Source organism: Pogoniulus pusillus, chromosome 25, assembly GCF_015220805.1.
Source record: "Pogoniulus pusillus isolate bPogPus1 chromosome 25, bPogPus1.pri, whole genome shotgun sequence".
Classification (NCBI taxonomy): domain Eukaryota; kingdom Metazoa; phylum Chordata; class Aves; order Piciformes; family Lybiidae; genus Pogoniulus; species Pogoniulus pusillus.
This window is the reverse complement of record NC_087288.1, coordinates 8,120,440-8,142,559: the sequence shown is the minus strand read 5'-3', so window position 1 is coordinate 8,142,559 and position 22,120 is coordinate 8,120,440. Positions and strand designations below refer to the sequence as shown.

Sequence of the window (22,120 nt, the reverse complement as noted above, 5' to 3'; positions counted from 1 at the left end):
ACATACCAATAAAGGAGGTGGTTAGCTGCTAAGGGAATGATGGGTGTCATCACTGGAGTTATTCTTGCTGCAGCCATTATCTTCATTGATGTGTACCTAGAAAGATAAGTGGCAGTGAATTGAGGTATGTGCTGGGTGTGCATTTGCTTGGTTTACCTCTAGATTCAGCTGATAGGGCCTTGCCCATTGACATCTCAAGATGCTTTTGCTGTTGTGTCAATAAATTCCTCTGAGTAAGTACCATATTTTTGTTGTTATGTTCTTCAAGTCTTGGATGGTGATTACCTCTTAAAATGATGGTGAAAACAGGATCCCCTCCCCAAAAGTTAGCACAAGCCTTCATGCCAGGGGTCCTGTAGTCCTTCATCTAGAAACTTACCCTCTTTGAGAAGACTCACCTGAGTCAACCATTGCTGGCTGCTAGCTAGTCTTAATCATGAATAATCCTCATTCCTTCTCCCATTTTCTTCCCCTATTGCCTGAATCTACTTTAAAGATTGCAGCAATTCTATATTTAGTGGGTAGGAAGCAGAAATGGATAAAGTTTAGGTCAAAGCAAGGGAAGAGGAAGTGCCAGAACAGCAAGCAGCAACTCAGTACTGCACTAACCTCCCTAACCTGGCAGTCATCACCTTTCTTATTTGACAGTCCAGGTCAGGAGGTCTGACACTACCCCATATTGAGAGCTAGATTAGTTGCAGCCTTTTGCAAGCCACATGGATACAGTGGTCTTAATTTTCAGCACAAGCAGGTGGATGTTTCTTCAGCCACACTTAAAAATACAGACTTGAGCTCCTTCCAGAACCAAAGGGAACTGTCCCATATGCACCACTGACACACCCTGAATTTGGCAAGATAAGTCAGGATGTGCTGCCAGGGTCCTATTCAAAGTCCTACAGCCAAATGGGTGACTATCTTCCCTTGCAGTCTGCCAAACTGTACCTCCAGAGGAGCTGCCAGAGGCTTAGGAAATCAAAAGGATTGCTGTGCTTACTGTGCTCTTTAGCTTGACAACAAATACAGGGATATACTCTGCCACCCACGTGCTTCACGCTCAGTGTTCTTGAGCAATTTGTAATGCAGACCTGTAGCTGCATTGCAGAAGCACACAGAAGGGAGACTTGAGACTTCAACAGTCAAGTAGAGGAAAAGCTGACATTTGATTTGGGCTGGGGGCTAAGCACATTAGTTGAATGAGTCTGCTGAAGTGAGCAGCAGTGAAGTAATTGATACTGGCAAGAAAGGGGGGTAAGGTTTGAGTATTAACTCTGTGGTTGCAAGGAACTGCTGTTTTCACTTTGAGTGTGTTCCACGTGTCTTAAGGATTAAAGTATAAAAAAGAAATGACCACATGATGAGAGCCTCTTCCTAGTAGCTATAATCACCTCAATTTCTTAATCCATATGAAATAAGAAAGCTTTAAAAGTGGAGAGCCAGAGTGGAAAAGTTCCTGTGACATTTATCAAATGATTCAGTGACAATGCTAAAAATAATCTCTAAAGGATCCATGTTATTGAGCTCCATAATTATACTGCAGTCTTCAGTACAACTCATTTAGGACTTAAGCAGCTCACATCTCATGCCCACATCCTGTTTATTTGCCTACAGATACCTGCTGGAGCAAGATTTCCCAGGGATGAGGATTGGACCAGAGCCTACAACTGACTCCTTTATAGCAGTTATGCAAGGAGATGTGGAAGGAATCATTCCTGGAAATGCACTGGTGGTGGATCCCAAAAAACCCTTCAGGAAACTCAACGCCTTTGGCAATGCCTTTTTGAACAGGTCAGTACTTGAGAACTTAATTGCTCTCAATAAAGCTGGACCTTATGAGCTGCCTAGCTAGAAATTCACCCAACATCCACATGGCTGATGCAAAGCCATTCCAGTCCTACTGGGGGCACATCAGTCACACTCACTGAAAGGCAGATGAACAAATTCAAGTGGAACAAACCCTTGTTTTACTTCAGCAAATGAAACACATGGCACAGCTTGTCAAGTTCACCCTTCAGGAGTCCAGAGATAAAAAATTAACACTTCAATCTTCCTTGCTTTTATATTCCTAGCTTCTTGTGTTCAGCCATTAGCTCAGTTCCCTGAAATTACATTGTCCAACCAGACACAGCCACTAAAGGAAGGAAAGACATGGAACTGGCACAACACACATCTTTGCTTTCTTGCACTTTTAAATGTGACTTGAATGCCCCCCCTTCTAACAAAAGCAGGCTCTCTCTGGTCTGGTGCCTTACACATACAACCTAAGGAGCAAACTGACAGCTCTCATTAAAAAGAATAAAAGCAGCAGTGGCTCTGTGACCTGAGGAATGTGACATTTCCATCCCCTCAAGCTAGCCCAGCCATACTGAGTTTTGGATCCAGGCCTTGCAGGAAGCCAGCAGCACACACCCATATCCTAGATGAGCACAAACTGTGCTACAGCAGGCAGATGGGAACCAACTGACTACACCCCTTAGCAACACCTTCCTTGGTAAGAGTGTGGGAGATGTTGCAAACATGGCAGCTGCTCAGCCTAGCAATCAGGATAGCTTGGGCTTTGGCTCCTTCTCAGTCTCTGAGCTTGAAGACTGTCAATAGAGAGACAGCAGCACTGACCACAGAAGTGCTGGTGTAGGCTGCAGTAAGATAGGAAACGTGCCTGCAGAGAAGCACAATGTGAGAAGAGGAATCTAGCTGGAGTTGTCACTATGCAGACAACCTCACAGTGCCTCTGGGAACGATACTTGATCGCTACACAGACCCATCATTCAAATACCTCAACACAGTCCTGCATCTGCAAGGCTTTGAGATGTTTCAAATACTTTATGGGGCTCAGAGCATCTGCACTTGGCCAGCAGTTAGATCAAGTGACCACCCACTCCCTACACCAGGGGAGGAATGTGGTTTGCCCTGGAGTGCAGAGATAGTAGATGAAGAGAATATCATTCAGAGCAACTCTGACAGCCAAGAACTGCCACAACTTTCCATTGCAGAGGAGAAGCAACATCAGGAATAAGAAAGCCACGCATAGAGAGCAAAAAAGCCAACAATCCCAAACTGAAGCTGTTGATGTGTCCTGAATGTAATTTGCTCCTAAACCTGCATGAAATCTGTGTCCTATTAACCTAGTTCACTGTATCATGCTGTGCTCCTTACTCTCCTGCTATTCTTCCTTCTCCTGTGAGAAAGCAGTCAAGTATGTGCCTGTGAGAACAGCAGGGCAGAGGGGCAGAGCAGTGACTCAGTAGCAGCAGAAGTGCAGTCTTGCCAGAAATGCAGGGAGTAGTCACAGCAGCTAATTAACCCCTTTTCTGCTGACAGATAAAACAAGGTGATGATTTTTAAACTGGCAGAGGAGGACAGGCTGAAGGAAACTAACTCAGCAGTGTGAGCATCACAGTGCTGAAAATACAGGTGGTAGTGCACAGCTAATGAGGAAATGAAGTGCATGCAAGAATTGACTTAGAGGGCCAGAAATTTAGCAGAGGTAAGTCAGGGTGCACCCAAGGGACTGGATTAAACTTCCTACGCTTGCCAGTTGTGGGCCTGGCTTCCTGGCAAGAGGCACTGTAGACTCTGCCTTGCACGTATCTTGCTGCTGCTATATTTGTGCAGAAGCACTCACCTCAGCTAGGCAGCTGCACGCAAGACATTTGGAGGAAGGAGGTGATCTCCCTCAACCACCCCCCTAAGATAAGAGAGTGACCATGAGCAAGTCCACTGGATCTGTGGATGATTAAAGGTAATGATCTGCTGTGGTCACCAGAGGAGCAGAGCAGTACAAGGCAGTAGCATTCACACAGGCCATAGTAGTCATGCTTGAGAAGTGGCAGCTGGCAGCACTGCATCCTTGGGTGCAGAGACTGCTGCTCCCAGGGGGCTAAGTGGTGGAGCAGGAGTGAGCATCCAGACATGACTCCCTTCCTAGCAGAGACTGAGATCTGCTGTCTGCCAGGAAGCACGGGAAGAGTGGTACCATCAGGGTTTGGCTGGGAGACAGCAGCTAATTGTGCTGCTCAGAGCCTGTCTCCTTCCTCCACTGCTTCCCCGGAATGCCTGCTCCTACCTTGCTGACTAAGGGCAGACATAGAGCTGACAAGCTGCCTGAGGCTGAAAGGGGGACAGCAGTTCTGCAATACCTTGTCACTTGTCCACCTCTCCTTGCCTCAGGTTGTTCCTGATATTGAGGGAAGGACTTGTTTTCCTCATTCCAGCTCTGCTGGCTGTACCCCAGCTCTGGAGGGATCCCAGCAGAGAGATTACAGGTTGCACCTCATTATCAAGAGGACTTGTTTGGCATCAAAAGCCTGGAGCAAAATCAGGAATCTGTCATTACTTTCATATCATATTAGCTTGGTTGCAAGATTCCTCTCACTCCCAAAGTCTGTCCTGCTATTGTCAGTGGCAGATGACACCATGAATAACAAGTTCCTCCTCCATGCCTGTGCTCTGCCTGTAGACATAGTGAAGGTCTAGTTTGGCACCTTCTTCTTCCCTTCATGTGGCCTCAGACATAATTAGGTCATGCCTACTGCAGTTCTGCTGGGACAGCAGCAAGGCAGCAGTCTTACCCTTGCCAACAGAGCCAGAATGCACTCACTCATGATGGCCCCTGACCTTACATCTGAAAGCTCCTGTGGAGTACTTTCCCTAGAGAAACTGGTGGAAATGAGGAATGCTCAGGGCTACGGCAACAGAGAGCAATCCTGGCCTGACAGGACAGGAGCATAACATGATCTCCTGAGCCTGTTCTCTAGTGCTGTGCCTGGCACTCAACAGGAGAATCAAGTGAGCCCTTAGTTTATTACATGAGGTGTTATAATGCCCATTGTACCAGCTCAGGTAATAAACTCAGAAATGCTCCCTGTTGTTGCCTACTAGCTGTGGATCTGGGAGAAAGAGACTAAGAGGTGGTCTGAAATAGCTGACAGCCTAGGAGAGAAGTCACTTAACTAACCTATGAGGATTTACTTCTCTCAGAAGTTTCTTGGGGTAGCAAAATTGGAGTGAGGTTATTTACATAGCCTAGAGGAGTTAAGAGCTGCAGAGGTTTGAAGAGAACCAACCGCTCAAGTGTGCACTGCCAGGCTCTGCCTTGACTGCATCTAGCAGTCTTTTTGCCATCCCTCATCCTTTCTGTGGCCTTGCTCCCTCCCTCAGTCACACATTTGCTATGGCTGGGTGTCACACTACTGTTAACATCCATATGCACACACGCTTGGAGCTGCCTGGAATGCCATCACAAAAAGGCTGCCCATGAAATCCTACCAGGAGCCAGGTGGCTATGTAGGCTTTCACTGGCCTTTGCTGTTACCAGCCACTGAAACAGATGCAGCCTGCTAAGCAGCAGCACAAATTGCTTTTCTTAGGCAGTGATTTGCATAGACACAGGATGGGGAACAACTAGCTAAAGAGCAGTTACCCAGAAATAGAGCTGCAGAGGGGGAGGAATGAATTACAAATTGAGTGTAAGTCAACAGTGTCATAGTGCTGTTAAAAAAGCAAACATCTTGCTGAGAGATATAAACAGGACTGTCATATGAAAGAAGCAAGGAGCAATCCATCTGCTGTGGTCAGCACTGGCAAGGTCACAGCTGGAATGCTGCAGCATCTTGGGGCATGATTCCTGAAGAACTATGTGGAGCAGTTTGAGAGCACCCAAAAGGAAAGCTGCAGGGGCCTTCAGGGATTTAGAAATTATCTGGAAAGGCAGCTGGAGAGGACTGAAAGAGACTGGGAAGAGAGGGGGAACACCACCAAACTGTTTTCCTTACAGGAAAGGTGAAGAGGGGGAAAACACCACCAAACTGTTTTCCTTACAGGAAAGGGGAAGAGGGGGGAAGCACCACCAAACCGTTTACCTTACAGGAAAGAGGAGAGAGGATGACAACAGTATACATTGTGACAAGAAAGGAAAAATAAATCATTTTCCACAGCTACAGTTGGAGACTGAAAGGCATCGTAGCATGGAAGATTTAGATTAGAACATTAAGAAAGAGAGGCTTTGCTGGAAGGATAATTAAGTAATGGAGCAGTACTCCCAGCAAATTATACAGCTGCATTGTTAGAGATTTAAAGAACGCTCCAGACAAGCACCTGATTGATCCTACCCTGAGGCAGGATAGACTAAGCAAGCTTTGGGGATCTCATGCTCTCTGTGCCATAGGATTTTCGTGGTGCAAGAATAGAATCATAGAACAGCCTGGGTTGGAAGAGACCTCTAAAGGTCATCTAGTCCAGCCCCCTCTTTCAGTTTGTTTTAAGACCAGATCTGAAAGAGAATAAAAATCCTGCAACACTGCTGATATTTTAACAAGTTAGTTCAGTTCACTTGAGTTCAGGATTCTGGCAGGGGAATGAATGCTGAAGTGAAGAAAAACAAATACCATTTTGTGCTAAAATCTAAACAGCAGATGAAAACATTTGAATTTCCACGGCTTTATTATTAATTCATCATCTGGAGGGCCACAGTAAAAAAACTACACTTGTCATCATGACTGAGACCTGTGTTCTAGAAGCAGTAAAACAGTCAAAGAGCTCAGTTCTGGCTTCTTTCTCATGTCTTTATATCAGCAGTAGCTCCACATTCCAACCAAAGTGAGATCTGAGCCTGCCTTGTCCCATAGTGCCTGTGATGGGTTTTTTTTTCTTTATGATCTACTGCACATCTTAAATAACTTTTTGCTCTTGTTTTAAACACATTTGTTTTCATACAGGTTTGTTTGTGCCCAACTACCTAACCCCGTGTTAGAGAGCATCAGTGTCATTGATACACCAGGAATCCTTTCTGGAGAAAAACAGAGAATTAGCAGAGGTAAGTCCCAAGTTCAGTTCTCTTCCAAATGACAGTAATGGAAACCGAAAGAACCTCAAGCTGCAGAGAAACACCAGGAGGTGCCTCTCAGAGCTACAGCATGACTTTGCCAATGTCCCTTTGGACTCAATTTGCAATCTGCTATAGGTAATTTAAATGCTTTCAGGGAAAGTTGCTGACAAGGTCAGCAGTACCTGTGCCACACTCCAGCATTTTCCAGTGGAACAGATTCCATCAGAAAGAGTCAATTGCTGCCTATCTACTTTGCAGGAACACCTGCTTTCAGTGACTTATTGATGAGCCATAGGCAAGGCTTCCATGGCAATTGAGCTGGTTTCTTTCCAGCTGACCTAGCTGGTTTCTTGCACTGCCCAGATTTCCTAAATATAGCACAAGACTGGATGGGCTTAAGAACCACAGACACCCAATTCCTTCACTGCAGTAGGTAAGCTGGAAATCCTGAGGACACTAAGTGGATCTGATGAATAGCACAGTCTTTGTGAACTCCTGAGTATCTCAGGCTGACTCTCTGAAGCGAGCAACACCTTAATACTTTAAACCTAACATCCGTGGCCACTCGATTACTCTGTAAGGTAGTGGTGGTACAGCCCACGTTTCTTGCAGGTTAGAGCTAGTAGCTATGCAACACTTCATGGGAAGAAAGCCAAGAGTAGTAATTGTGGCATTCATGCTTGAAGATTAGTTCTTATTCACGCTGCCTATGAACTGCACAATTTCATTTCAGCAGCTCAGGCTCTGCCTGAAGTGTTGAAACCTTACCCATGTTCCAGTGTTCTATCTCAGAAGATTTAGACTGGATATTAGGAAGAAAATTCTTTACAGTCAGGGTGGTGAGACACTGGAACAGGTTGCCCAGGGAGGTTGTTCACCCTGAAGGTGTTCAAGGCCAGGTTGGATGAGGCCTTGAGTGACCTGCTCTAGTGGAAGGTGTCCCTGCCCATGGCAAGGGACTGGAAGTAGATGATCTTTAAGGTCCCTTCCAACTCAAACCATTCTGTCACTTCTGATGGCTCATAGCCTTCCCACTTTCATGACACTCATTGGAATTGAAGTTATTCTTGGAAATTTCCTTTTCTCATTTAATTGAGCAGCCAGCTTGCAGAGAGACAGGTCTGGTTTGCTCTACTGGGATCTTGCACCACAGGGTCCTTAGCTGAACAAGTGTCAGCAAAGCCATGAAGGACAGCTAGAACTAGTTGAAGACTCACACTGAGGTTATTCAACATAGGTCTCAGCAATACAAGGGGATCATAAATTCACAGAATCCTAGAATAGTTTGGGTTGGAAGGGACCTCCTAAGGTCTTTAGTCCAGTTCCCTCTTCAGCCAGCAGGGATATTCTCTGCTAGACCAGGCTGCCCAAAGCCTTTTTGAGCCTGACCTTGAATATCTCTAGGGATGGGGCCTCAACTACCTCCTTGGGCAACCTGTTCCAGAGTTCCACCACCCTCATGTTGTTTGTAACATCTAATCTAAGTCTGTCCTTCTCTAATTTCAAACCATTGCCCCTTGTTCTATCACTACAGGCCTTTAGAAACAGTTTCTGTCCATCCTTCTTGCAGGCCTCCTTCCACCTTCCAGGTTGTCTACAAAAGGCAGCAAAATGTGCAAGCCTTCATCAGAAGGTTGAAAAACATGCTGTGCAACATTGCACCACTCAGCACAAATTCAAACATTGATCTCACATGCTGTAAAATCTTTTTTTAGTCAAAAGATGCCACTGAAAGCAACCAGTTCTCTCGTGGAGCTGTCACTATGAGGAAAACTTGCTTAGGAGGAAATACAGTTGCTTTTAAAAACATAAGTGCAAAAGCTGTGAGTCCAAATGGACCCATTTCAAGTCCTAAGAAAGCTTTCATAACTCCTTTCCCATGTCTGCTCACCACTTCAGATCTTGACATACATTGCAAAACTTTCCTATTTTTCCAGCTATTTGTAGTTCTAAAATTCTCCACCTCCAAAATGTCCTGTTGCTTCTTGCAAAATTCCTTCCAGCCTCCCAGTGGGCTTGGTGCCCCATTCCTGCAGCCACTCCAGCAAATGCCAGCAATGCCAACACACTGATTCACAGCTGTGCACTGTGAGGGAAGCTGGTGGTGCACTTTGACCCCAGCCACACCTCCCCAAACACCTGAGGGAATATTGCTCATAAGCAGAGAAGGGTGAAGAGGAGCCCTGGTTAACAGATTCATAAAATGGTTTGGGTGGGAGAGAGCCTTAAAGACCATCTAGTTCCAGCCCCCTGCCATTAGCAGAAGATGCCCCTGCCTGACCAGGTTGCTCAAGGCCTCATCCAACCTGGCTTTGAACACCTCCTGGGAGGGGATATCCATATTTTCCCTGGACAACGTGTTCCAGATTTCAGTGTCTCACCACTCTCACTGTAAAGAGTTTCTTCCTATTCTCCACTCTGTGTCTGCCCTCCTCAAACTTCAATCCGTTCAGCCTTAGCCTATCAATCACTACAAGCTCTTATAAAAAGTCCCTCACCAGCTTTCTTGCAGCCTCCCATCAGGCACTTGAAGGCTGCTCTAAGGTCTCTTCAGAGTTTTGTCTTCTTCATGCTGAACAGCCCCAGCTGTCACAGCCTGTCTCCGTGGGGGAGATTCTCCAGCCCCTTGATAATCTTCTTCTCTGGACCCACTCCAGCACTTCCATGCCCTTCATATGCTGGGTGTAACAGACCTGGATGCAGTGCTGCAGGTGGGGTCTCAGCAGAGTAGAGGGGCAGAATCCCCTCCCTGTCCTGCTGCTGTCCCTGCTTTGGATGCAGCCCAGCACACAGCTGCCTTCTTGGCTTCCAGTGACCATTGCTGCCTCATGGGGAGTTTCTTATCAGCTGACAGCCTCAAGTCATCCAGGCTGCTCTTGAGGCACTCCTTGCCCAGCCTGTATTTGTGCTTGGGATTGCCCCAACACAGGTGCAGAACTTTGCACTTGGCCTTGTTGAACTTTGTAAAGTTGGCTTGGGCCCACCTCTGAAGCCTGTCCAAGTCCCCTCCCTGTAAGCTCTTGCATGTGTACCTCTTTGTAGGACTAAGGGCCTCTCTCAGCACGTGGGACAAGTTCTTGCTGGACAACTTTTCTGCCTTTATTGCAATCAAGTGCTCATGCATTGTCCCCGTGACTACAGTGTGTGGTAACTGCACCCTTTTGGCAGGAGAGGAGAGCCCTAGATGGAACACAGCCATCATCCTACCATCCCAGGAATTTGTTCTGCTGCATTTCTAAACAGACAGTGGGATTGTCACAACCTGGCTGTCGAGGACAGCCTGAAGCTGGTCCTGTGGGCCAGGCTAAATGGTGTTTGAATAACTGCAGGACAAGAGCCTTAGCTACCTTCCATCAGCATAGCTGTGGTGAAGCTGGCAGAGCTCCAGCAGGTTCTGTCTGTGGGGGATCCAGCCCAGGGAGCAGAGACACAGGAGAGTGTTGAGCTGCTGATGTTTAGGAAGAGCTGCTGCCAGGCATTGGCTTGAGTTTATCTCAAGGAAGCCAGTGTTTGAAAGGAGTGCTCACCTCCTTGATGCCATGGAAGAGTAAATAGGAAAAATAGCAGTGAGGCTTGTGACTTTGCCATGAAGCTTATGAGCCAGCTGCCCTTATTAGCAAGTTGGTTTTGGAGGCAGAAAGAGCAATAAATAATGTGGTTTCTAGGCAGAAAACAAGATATTGCTCAAAACTGCTGACACCACACAATGCCTCTGCCCTTCTATACCTTCCCAGCTTCACTTTGGAGTGAAGCAAGACCTGAAGGAGGGAGGTTTCTCAAGAAACACTTAGAAATGTCTTATCTGCTGGGAACTGGAGAGCTCTTACGTTGTTTGCTAGTAGTAGGTTTTTACTTTTTCTGAACTCAGCTCTGAACCAGTCTCTCCCTCAGTGCTGGTGGAAGGACCAACCTCACAGATAATAGCTCTCTCTGTGATGGACACCATCTTACCAGCATGAGTGCTAGCAGCAGTCAGTCTTTCATAGCCAGCAGAAGACCTTTGGGTAGCCAGCTTTCCTCCAAGGAGTGGTGCATAATGCAGAGGAGCAGAGCTGGCTTTCTTCCAGGACACCACCACATAGGAACCACCTTCTGCCTAGAGAGCAGTCCATGAAGTTTCCCAGTAGCAGACCTGCAGGTTGAGGCCTGTGAAGCAGCCAAGTGATGCAGACTGTCATAGCTGAAGCCTCCCTCGTCTTGGCATGCAGTGAGCTCACCAGTACTGACACAGCTGCTGCTGCTCTCAGCCTCTAGTAAAAAGTGTAGCCAAGGAGCTGCCTGCTATGATTTGTTCTACTGAGCTCCTGTGACTCATGGTGGGCACCCATGGTGTCACAGCTGTCACTAGACCTCTTAGGATATACAAGTTTCATTTACAAGCTTGATGAGAAGTGTTCCTAGAATGTGATGGCTCAAAGCTATCGTGGTCTTGACTGCTTCTCTGTTACCCTTGCCTGGAGAACAGGTATATCCATATCTCTTCTGGTCTTTTTCTCACAGTGGGGCATGGATCTATGTGTAGGTGTAAAGAACTAGGCAGTGCATTGCCTTGTCCCTTTACTGTTTACAGCCGAGTACGAGCAGCCTGCAGAGGTGCTCCTAAGGGAGGTAGTTGTAGCAAAGCAGCACAGCTTTGGCTGCTTTGACAATTCTATGATAATACAAATGCTGTCCATTTTGTGACAAAGCACTGTCTTGGTGTCACATAATGAGCTCAGGCTGTCCTGCTGGGAGACAAGATGAGAAGGGGATGGCTGTACTGAAATACATGAGGAGAGAATCACAGATCAGGACACACAGTACAGCAGAGCCAGGGCAGGAATTAAGACTTCTCACAACTCATCATCTTGAGCAGCCTGCCATGCTGACTGAGCCATGCAGTATCAGCAGCTCCTCTGCTTCAGTAGCAGTGCTATCCCTTGGGGGCTGAAACTCACATGCTCTGCTAACCCTTAGTCTTCACCCACACCTGGCTTGAGCTAAGCAAATCCAAGTCTACCAGGCTCAGTGATGTCTGGCCAAGTTGTATTTGATGCCTTTTTCAGGGTAGTATTTCCTCAGTGTCACAGAATCACAGAATTAACCAGCTTAGAAGAGACTTCTGAGATCATGGAGTCAAACCTAACACCTTCTAATTAACTAAACTGTGGCACGAAGTGCCTCATCCAGTCTCCTTTTAAACATCTCCAGGGATGGTGACTCTACCACCTCCCTGAGAAATACCTTTTGAACTCTTAATCTTCACCCTATAGATGCTGCCTCCTCTCTTTGCTGCAGAGAGCACAAGGTCCTAGCCAGTAGGCAGTGTCATTCCCTAGCAGCTTTCTTTCCAGTATGCCCTATTCCAGCATTTTTTTTTCCAGCCTTCCACCCACTTCCATTCTGCTGGCTCCAGTGCAGCCCAGGCTTCCCAAGGCAGGGAAAAACACCCCACCCACCAGCCTTGCCACATTTCCTGGATAGGAAGAATTCCCAAATGATCATCAGCAAGGGTATTTAGTCACTCACCAGCCCGCTAACGGCAGTAGCCTTGGGCAGTGCAGGACTCTCAGCCCAGCTGTGTCTCAAAGAGCCACGCTTAGGCTAGAAAGTCAAACACCCAGGGACCTGGTGCTCACCCACTGCATGCAATGCTTTTTAGGGTACAATGGCAACAAGAGTTGAGTCACATGTGCTAGCAACAGCATGAAATACAGCTGAAAGCACCCACCCTGCGGGCTCCGAGAGGGAGGCATTTCAAATATTTGCTATAAGCCTCCCCACTGGTGATGTTTGCTTATATTTGCTATGTCACTTCTCCTGGAGGGTGAAAGTGCACTGCTTAGCTTTGGCTTCCCAGCTCATCTTCATCACTGCAGTGCAGTAACTGCTCTGCCAGCTTGCCTGATTTTATCCCAGTGTGACAGGCAACTGTTCCACTAAAAAGCTCAGCTCCTACAGGCACAGTTCTGTGCTTCCCCCAAGAGCAACACAAAAAATAAGCAAAAGACCTGCACAGCTCTTGTCCTTTCTTATCCATAGAAACATGTGAAGGCATAAGGCTCAGACTCCTAATCTAGAAGAAGCAGACAGAAAAACACTGGAGAATCTGTTTGGGTTTTGGGAAGACCAAACCATGACTGTTTTGGGACAGAGTGGCTGCAAAGCAGCCAGGCAGAAAGGGACCTGGAGGTACTGCTGAACATGAGCCAGTAGTGTGCCCGGGTGGCCAAGGGAGCCAATGGCATCCTGGCCTGGATCAGGAAGAGTGTGGCCAGTAGGACAAGGGAGGTTATTTTGCCCCTGTGCTCCACACTAGTCAGACCACACCTTGAGTGCTGTGTCCAGTTCTGGGCTCCTCAGTTCAAAAGAGATGTTGAGATGCAAGCAGGGAGTTGAGCCATTGAGGTCTTGTGGGTCCAGCTGGGGGTGGGGGGCAGTTTCAGCTTACCCTTGGGCCAACTGAGGGTGGAAGATTCTAGAAGGCCAGTCTGGGCCTAGTGGATTTTATACTTATTCTACCTGGTTGCCTTCTGTATATATGCCCTTATAAATAGAATTTATCTCTAAAACTTCCAGTTGGTGTGCAGCATCCTCATTCTCACTCCTGAAAAGGGGTAAGAGTCAATTCTACTCTCCAAAACTGAGTGAGCTCATGGCCCAAACTGGATCACTGCTCTATTTTGGAGTTCCAGAACTGAAAGAGTTAAAAAACAGCAATGCAGAAGAACTGAGATTAAGTACAGCTAGAGAGGACTGTGCACTTTTTTCATAGAATGGCTTAGCTTAGGATGATTCAGAGATCAAATAGAATCATAAAATGGTCTAGGACCTCAAGGATCACCCACTCCACCCCCCTGCCATTGGCAGGGACACCTCTCAACTAGATTCAGCTGTTCAAGGCCTCATCCATCGTGGCCTTGAATACCTCCAGGGATGAGGCATCCACAACCTCCCTGGGCAACCTGTTCCAGAGGCTCATCACTCTTGTACTGAAGAACTTCTTCCTAAGATCCAGCCTAAATCTACTCTTCCTCTGCATAAAACCATTCCCCTTTCCCCAAGGGTGGCTAGCAAAAGTTCCTCTACAGGCTTCCTGTAGGATCCCTTCAGTTATTGGAAGGCAGCTATAAGGTCCATTTTATCTTAGTTCCTATTAGCATATAGTAATCACTTAATTTGTTACTAAACAAGTCTGGGGTTTAGAGCAGCTGTTCTCTTTGTCCACTTTGCTGTCCAATGTGCACACTAGAAATATCCTAAGTATCCTATTTCATCCAGGAAAGATACTAATTGAGCACCCTTGCAGTCAGCTGAGACATTGTCCACTAAATCACCTTGTCCAGAGCCCTGTCAAGCCTGATCTTGATTATCTCCAGGGATGGGCTCTCAACTACCTCCCTGGGCAACCTGTTCCAGTGTTCTACCACCCTCATGGTGCAGAATTTGTTCCTAACATCTAATCTAAATCTGCTCTTCTCTAATTTCAAACCATTGCCCCTTGCCCTATCACTGCAGGCCTTTGCAAACAGTCCCTCTGCAGCCTTCTTGTAGTCCCCTTCAGCTGCTGGAAGGTTGCTGTTAGTTCTCCCCAGAGCCTTCTCTTCTCCAAGCTGAAGAACTGCCATCTCTCCCACCCAGTCCTTACAGCAGAGGTGCTCCAGCCCCTTGATCATTTTCATGGCCCTCCTCTGGACCTGCTCCATCAGGTCCACGTCCTTCCTGTGTTGAGTGCTCCAGAGCTGGAAGGAGTACTGCATCATGTGTCCTTTCAGCACCCTGTGTAACAATGGAGGGCTGTGTTTGCTGTCACAGCTAGCAGCTGTCAGTTACTGATGGTCATTTCAGGTCAAACCTTCAAACAGGATTTCTCCCTAGATTTAACTTGTCTGTACTAACACAATTCAGAGGGGAAAAAACATCCTTGGGATTCCAGCTACAAATCAGCAACTGCTGTGCACTGAGCTCTCTGGAAAACTTCACCTCTGGTTTGAGGTCTCCAAGTCTGGCAAGGAACTCTGCTCAAAATTGGCCCAAGTACCAGGGAAAGCTTGACCTGTCACTAGCAGCTAATACAGAAACATATATTGGTAGAGGGGACAAGTTCTGCTGTGTGCACACAGAAGTTAAACAGGCTGTTATAAGCAACTTGACTCTGGACAATGCTCTATCAACCTTAGTTCACCTGATCTGAATACACCTAGGAAGGTTTCACTCATTTCCCACTGACATAAAGCAACAGTCCTGTCAGACCTCTGGGCTACTCCAGCCCTGAATCCCTTGCAGTAAGCCACATGAAAGCAAGAAGGTCTGCTACTGCTTAATGTAAAGGTTGGCACTGGGACTCTGACACCCACCCAGCTTTCCTAGCTAAGAACGTAGGCAGATGTGTTGTGCTCTGAGTCCTTCCAGCTTGGAAACCTTTAAGCCTCCAAAATGTGATTGTTTCCCTGAGTTGGTACTGAGAGGGAGGAAATGCAGACTACTGGCTGGAAGACAGATGATTTGAGTGTAGGTAGAGGCAAAAGTGATCAGCAAGCTGAGGCCTGCTCCAGAAGTTATGCCATGTAACATTTACAGAGATCTTTTCATCCTGAAGGACTTCACTCTCCTTCCCAGCACACCCACAGATAAACATGACAAGGATCTCTCTTTATCCCATTGGACAACAGCCACTTCCAGAGAGGAGCACAGCAGCTTTTGACAAAGATTGTTTAATATGAGTTGCAGTGAGGTACAGCCAATGCTCATCTCTCACTTTTCCTCTTCCCTTCTGTCCCCTCCTTGCTGGCACCACCACCTACTCACCTTGAGAGAAACTTGCCCAAATCACTGTTTTTCCACCCAGCCTCAGCTGTTTCATCTTTCATACTCTCCCACACTTCCTAGTGTGCCATCCCTCCTTGTGTCTCAACAGCCGCTCGTCCTGCTTCCCACTTACTGTGTCCTTAAAGGGATAGGTCACTTCTCCCTCCCTCCGCTATGACCATTGTGTCAGCTTCTCCTTTGCTTACAGCCATCTGTCACGCTCAGTAACACCTGCCCCTCCTGGCACATTTTTCCTCCTCTGGTGCGAGTTGCCTGCTTGTTTTGCCATTACAGAGTCTCCTTCCCCGGACTTTGAAGGACTTTCAGGCAGAATGTCACTGTGACCAGTTAGATTAAGCCTCTAAACTCTCTTCTTCAGCTTAAAAATTCAGATCAAGTCATTACTGATCCTGCTTTGGTGGGGGGGTTGGGCTCAATCATGCCTGCAGGTTCCTTTAAACCTTTACCATTCTATAATTAACTCTCAGCAATAAGCATTCACTCCATCTCCAATAGCTACTTCCTCTCTAGGTTAGTCAGTGTCCACTATGCCAACTACCCTATCTTTGGATGAGGTCCTCAGACACACAGAGCTAATCCATCAGTTGACAAACAGGGGCAGAGTTTGATGGCTGTGTCCCTGCCTAAAGTTCTGGATAATACCAGCTTTAGAAGGACTAGAAGGAAACATGCAGTGACTAAAATGCAGCAGGAAAGGGGAATTGGTGAAGGCAGCACAATTCAAAGCAGCAGTGACAGCAAGCTGTAAGATGTCTCATGGACCCAGGTGGGAATCAGGCTTTTCTCCTAAAGAGCAAGCAACAGAGCAAGAGAAAATTACCTCAGGTTGACCCAGGGGAAGTTTAGATTGGACATGAGGAACCCTAAAAGGGTTGCCAAGGCCTGGGCTAGTTTGCCCAGGGCAATGGTGAAGTCCTCATCACTGGAGAGGTTTCAGAGTCAGAGATGTGCTGAGGGACATGGCTTAGTGCTGGCCTGGCAGTGCTGGGTTAACAGTGGGACTCGATAATCTTAAAGATCTTTTCCAGCCTTGATGATTCTGTGTTTCTATGGTTAAAAGCAGCAACTTAGAGGTTTTCAGCAGTTCTCTGTCTTACTATTCTGAATTCATCCCACCTGAACTCCACTAGCAGAGGCTGTGGCCATGATTCCACAAGACAGGAAATCCAATAGTTTGCTTACTATCAGACAAAAACCCACCCAACTCATGTAGCTACATGCTGAAACCAGCAGTGTGTGTGCATGGATTGGTTAGATTGCCTTAGAAAGGTAACAGCCATGCAGCTTTGATGCTGGGTGAGGGATCATCCACCTTTCCCCAGTCAGCATAAAGACTACACCATGCCTGCTCTGACTTGGCAGGAATTCATTGCACCAGAGCTTAGTGAAGTGCATGCTGCCAGTCCCTCCAGCAGCACATAGACAAATCTACATTAAGCCTTATGGAGTCTAGGTGGCAGGGTGTCAGCAAAATCACTTTCTCTGCAGGCTCAGACCACTGACAACCCTGCTGACTTCTCAGCTTGGCATGAAATCTGTTGAGTCCTTTGCATGCTGTCAGAAGGAAATCTGTCCCACAAAGGAACATCTGATGGAAGAGTAATACTGTGTTCATCTTGTTCTCCTAGTACTGTATGGTTGGGATTAATTCTTTATTCTCATTCTCCTTATCTGAAGGTTGTAAAAGAAGCTGGGTCAGTGATAGGCCAGGCTAGTTAAATATGCATCATATTCTCCAACAGAAATTCAAGTGCAACCAGAAAGGGGCAGGAATTACTGAAAATTCTCCCCTTGACATTTCTGTCACATCCCTTTAATAATGGTTTTGCATTTATGCAGCTTTGGCCCTGCAACTTGACAATAAAACTGCTTTATGTGGAGATCTTCACCCATCACTAAGACAGTGGCTGCTGCTGTGTGAGAGGTCTTAGCTATGCTCTCTTGGTGCTGCAGTGTTAAGAGATATGTTTGTGGTGGAATGAATAAAAGAACACTTCATAAGCTCCTAATTTGACTATAGGCCAAAGTCAGTTCTTGAGTCTAAGCTCACACACTTAAGCTTCCAGAACAGTCAGGAAAGAAAGGAGGACAGGGAGCAAAAAGGACAGGGAGAGGGAAATCAAAGTGGGGCTGTAAGTCTTAAGCTTAGTTACAGAAGGAGCTTCACAGGTCTTCAGGTGTTGAGCAGCTCCAGCTCTGGCTGGAGTCAGGCAAAATATCCTGAATTCTTGAAGCTACTGAAAAGTCCTGAAAGGGAAAGCTCTGAACTAATGACTAAAATATTAAAGTCTTGGTTTTGAACATCGTTATTAATAGCTTGCCACTCATATGATTTAATAACAATCCATGCTTTTGCAGGTTGCAAGCCAAAGCTGAGTAGTCAACCCTCTAGAAACCTATGTAGCAAAGCCCTAAGCACTTCTGTGTGTGAGGGAACACTACAGTTGGTGACCCCCAGTAGATGTACACAGAGGTCTGGCTCACCTGCCCTCTCCACAGCTCATGCTACCTCTTAAGGAACAGTACACTACTCAAAGTGCAAGGTCCTGCACCTAGGTTGGGACAACAATAGATATCTGCCTAGGCTGGGGATGATGAAATTGAGAGCAGCCCTGCAGAAAAGGACTTAGGGCTGCTGGTGGATGAGAAGCAGACCTGAGCCAGCAATGGGCACTTGTGCCTAGAAGTCACTGGCAGCCTGAGCAGTATCAAAAGCAGCATAACCACTGTGCTTCAGCTGTGCCCAGCTCTGGAGCACTCAACACAGGACATGGACCTGTTGGGTTGGGTCCAGAGGAAGGCCATGAAAATGATTAGAGAGTTGGAGCACCTCTGCTATGAGGACAGGCTGAGGGAGCTGGGGTTGTTTAGCCCAGAGAAAAGAATGCTCCAGGGACACCTAAAAGCAGCCTTCCTCCAGTACCTGAAGAGCCTGCAAGAAGGCTGCAGAAGGACTGTTTACAAAGGTCTGTAGTGACAGGACAAGGACCAATGGTTTGAAATTAGAGAAGAGCAGATTTAGATTGGATGGTAGGAACAAGTTCTGCACCATGAAGGTGGTGGAACACTGGAACAGGTTGCCCAGTGAGGCAGTTAAATATCTCCAGGGGTGGGGCCTCAAGGTGAGGTTTGATGGGGCTCTGAGCAACCTGATATAGTGGAGGATGAAGCTGCTGACTACAGCAGAGTTTGACTAGATGATATTTGGAGATCCCTTCTGACCTAAACTATACTGTGATTTTCCTCTCTTCCTCTACAGTGTTAGGAACAAGCCACATACACTTAGGGCTTCCTGCCAAGTACCTCCACACCCAAGAATGCAGGTATGATCAGCACTTGTTAGAACTGCAGGCAGAGAGATCTTTCTTGCTTATCTGGGCACCAACAGGAGAGGGCTTGCACATTCCCCAAGTGCCAAAGAAAGTGGGATATAAAAAGGAGTCTGTGGTTTGGGCTTTTGTCCCAGCATGGGATGCAAGAGTCCATGCTGTTGTGACTGCTTTGAAACATCACCAAGGGTTACTCCCCAGGGGGTTTGTCCTCTCCTTAACCGAGCCCCACAGCACAGCTGTCAGGAGAATATCTCTAAACAAGCAAAGAGGCTGGGAAAGAAAGCCTGCTAATCAATCTTGGCATTTAATGAAGTCCACAGGGACATCCAAGACAGATTGTACATTACTGCAGCAGCTGGGAATGTACAAAAGGCCTGAGCAGATATTAGTTCTCTTGTTGGGTAGAGCCACATTTTTGTTCATGACTAAGAAAGGGGCACTCCCATAGAGATACCCTCCATGTGCTAACCACAGAATCCAGGCTTAATCACAGAGTGCTAGGATTTGGAAGCAACCTCTGGAGATTGAGTCCAAACCCCCCACCAAGGCAGGTTCACCTAGAGCAGGTTGCACAGGTTAATATCTAGGTGGGGTTTGAATATCTCCAGAAACTCCACCACCTCTCTGGGCAGCCTGTTCCAGTGCTCCAGGTTCCTCAAGCTTAGATGGAGCTTCCTATGTTCAAGTGTGTGCCTGTTGCTCCTTGTCCTGTCGCTAGACACCACTGAGAAAAGCCTGACCCCATTCTCCTGGCACCCACTTGTGATGTGTTAATCAGCATTGATAAGATCCCCCCTCAGCCTGTACTTTTCCAGACCAAAAAGCTCCAATTCTCTCAGCGATTCCTCACAATAGAGATGTTGCAGTCCCCTCTGCACCTTTGTAAGCCTTTTGCGTGCCTCCTCCAGCAAGTCCCTGTCCTCTTTGAATCGGGGAGCCCAGAACTGGACACAGTATTCCAGATGTGGCACATGTTACATGACAGAAGTCAAGAGAGATAAGCAGCTAGAGATACTTTGGAGTAAGCCATGAGACTTAGGCAGATCAAAGGGCTAAGATCAGTCTCCCATCTCTTCAGCTAACACCAAAACTACAACACTGCCTTTTGGTTTTATGCTCTGTGACAGGACACCACTGTAACATTACAGGGTGGCCTAGAGAGCATGACTGTGTTTCCTGCTTGACTCCTGCCCTGAGAAAAAAAGGCTAGAAGTAGTTGTGGAGCAATTTAAACCCATGCCAGCTTGACAAGAAAGAATTCCAGTTGATGGGATTTGACAAGATGAAATGCACAAACATCTCCAAACAAAGTCACCCTGACTCATTGCTTCCATGGTGAAAAAGCAGACTGTAGCTATGTGTATGAAGAGTAAACTCTCCTGCTATGCTAAGATGACTTTCCAGTCCACCCCAGGCAGAGCTTTGTGAGCAGTAGGTGTGACGTGCTTGCCATGTTTAGCAGAGTTCAGGTGGGGAGGGGGCAATCCCTGTTTGCACCTTCATTGATCTGCTCTCAGAGGAATAGCAGAGAGCCTGTAGCCAGTCCACATGAAATGAAGCATTGGCACTGACTTTGTCCTGCTGGCAGTGCCTCCTAGCAGTTTGGGAAGGAGTCAGCACACAGCCTTACAGCACAGCTGCACTCAGACCTGTGGTGGAGAGTTTCCTCCAGTGAAAATATTCAAAGACTCAAAAGCTGCTAATACCTGAATGCAAAGAGGACTGAGCTTATTTCACTTGTGAGAGGGTCCAACTTCTGATTGTGACCAGGGTCAGACAGACTGGGCAGATACAGATACCCATAACACATTGACTGCTCAGCAGGTTTCTACCCAAGGTAATATCAGCTCTGGCTTCTCTGAACTTCTCAGCCTCAGATATAGCTGAGCAAAGTGTCAGGGCCCAGCATTGCTAGAGAGGGCACCGGTGTCCTAGGTGAACAGAAAGCTACTGGTAGGATAAATGTAAATCCCTTCCCTCTCTGGTTTCTGTAGATCCCAGGGAGAAGAGCAGGGCAAGTTTTCCACATCCAAGAGCACTCCCTCCCCTTTTTCTGTAAAGGGAAAAACCCTAATGGAAAACAAAGCACTGCCCAGTCTCAACACTTTGCAAGTTGCATTAAAGATTTCAGTGGCAAAGAGCTAATACTAATTTATCCATCTGGAGAGAAAGTTCAAACAGTCTTTAGTCCTGACTTGAGAGCCAAGATTTCTCTAACTCTGTCTGCTCAGTCATGAAGGAGGAAAGGTCAGTGGCAGAATAAAATAGATGCATGGAGTGGTTTAGGTAGGAAGCAACTTTGAAGATTGTCTAATTCCAAACCTCCTGCCATGGGCAGGGACACCTTCCACTAGACCTGGCTGCTCCAGGCCTCATCCAGCCTGGCCTTGGAGCACCTCCAGGGAGGGGACATCTTCCCTGAGCAACTTGTTCCACTGTCTCAGCACCCTCACTGGAAAGAATTTCTTCTTAGTGTCCAGTCTGAATTTGCCCTCGAGCTTCAGTCCATTCCCTCTCGTTCTATCACTGCAAACCCTTGGAAAAAATCCCTTCCTGGCTTTCTTATAGCCCACTTCAGGTACTGGAAAGCCACTATCAGGTCTCCCTGATAGTGTTCAGCCTTCTCTTCTCCAGGCTGAACAGCCCCAACTCTCTCAGCCTGCACCTGTAGAGATTCTTCAGCTCTTTGATTATCTTTGTGGCTCTCCTCTGGACCTGCTGCAGCAGCTCAATGTTCCTCTTACACTGGGGACACCAGAACTGGATGCAGTACTGCAGGTGGCACCTCATGAGAGCAGAGGAGAAGATTGGAGCTCAGCAATTCTCCTTTCTACTCTCTCTGATATAATGAGTGGGTTTCACTGGTTGCCCTCTAGGTTTTAGGAAAGTCAGAAAGAATGAAAGAAGGAAAAAAGCATTGCCCTAATTATCATACATCTGTTCATGGCAACCAAGCCTTTAAATGCAAATAGGAGAAATCAGGACAGAGAATGCTAACAGAGTGCAGCACTTTGGCAGCACAGGTAGCCCCAAATGCTGCCCAGCCTAGGACAGCAGAGGGAGAGCAGCAGTCTCTCAGTGAGGCTTCAAAGCAGGTGAAAAACACACCACAGAGCTAAGAAGGAAGGTCCTGTCATTACTGTTGAATTAATATAAC

The 22,120-nt window shown here is 47.0% G+C and overlaps 1 protein-coding gene and 1 long non-coding RNA gene across 2 annotated transcripts in view; one reads left to right on the top strand and one right to left on the bottom strand.

Moving 5' to 3' along the window:
• The window catches only part of LOC135186546 (uncharacterized), a 49,284-nt gene that overhangs the window by 2,220 nt on the left and 24,944 nt on the right, over positions 1-22,120 (bottom strand). Inside the window, exon 2 of the long non-coding RNA XR_010307015.1 lies at positions 7-96. This is a non-coding gene — a long non-coding RNA (uncharacterized LOC135186546). The remainder of the gene's footprint in view (positions 1-6; positions 97-22,120) is intronic.
• EHD3 (EH domain containing 3) overlaps positions 1-22,120 on the top strand; it is a 34,850-nt gene that overhangs the window by 6,161 nt on the left and 6,569 nt on the right. The window contains exons 2-3 of the mRNA XM_064164334.1: positions 1,609-1,785; positions 6,714-6,811. Coding sequence (XP_064020404.1) covers positions 1,609-1,785; positions 6,714-6,811 — 275 coding nt within the window. The remainder of the gene's footprint in view (positions 1-1,608; positions 1,786-6,713; positions 6,812-22,120) is intronic.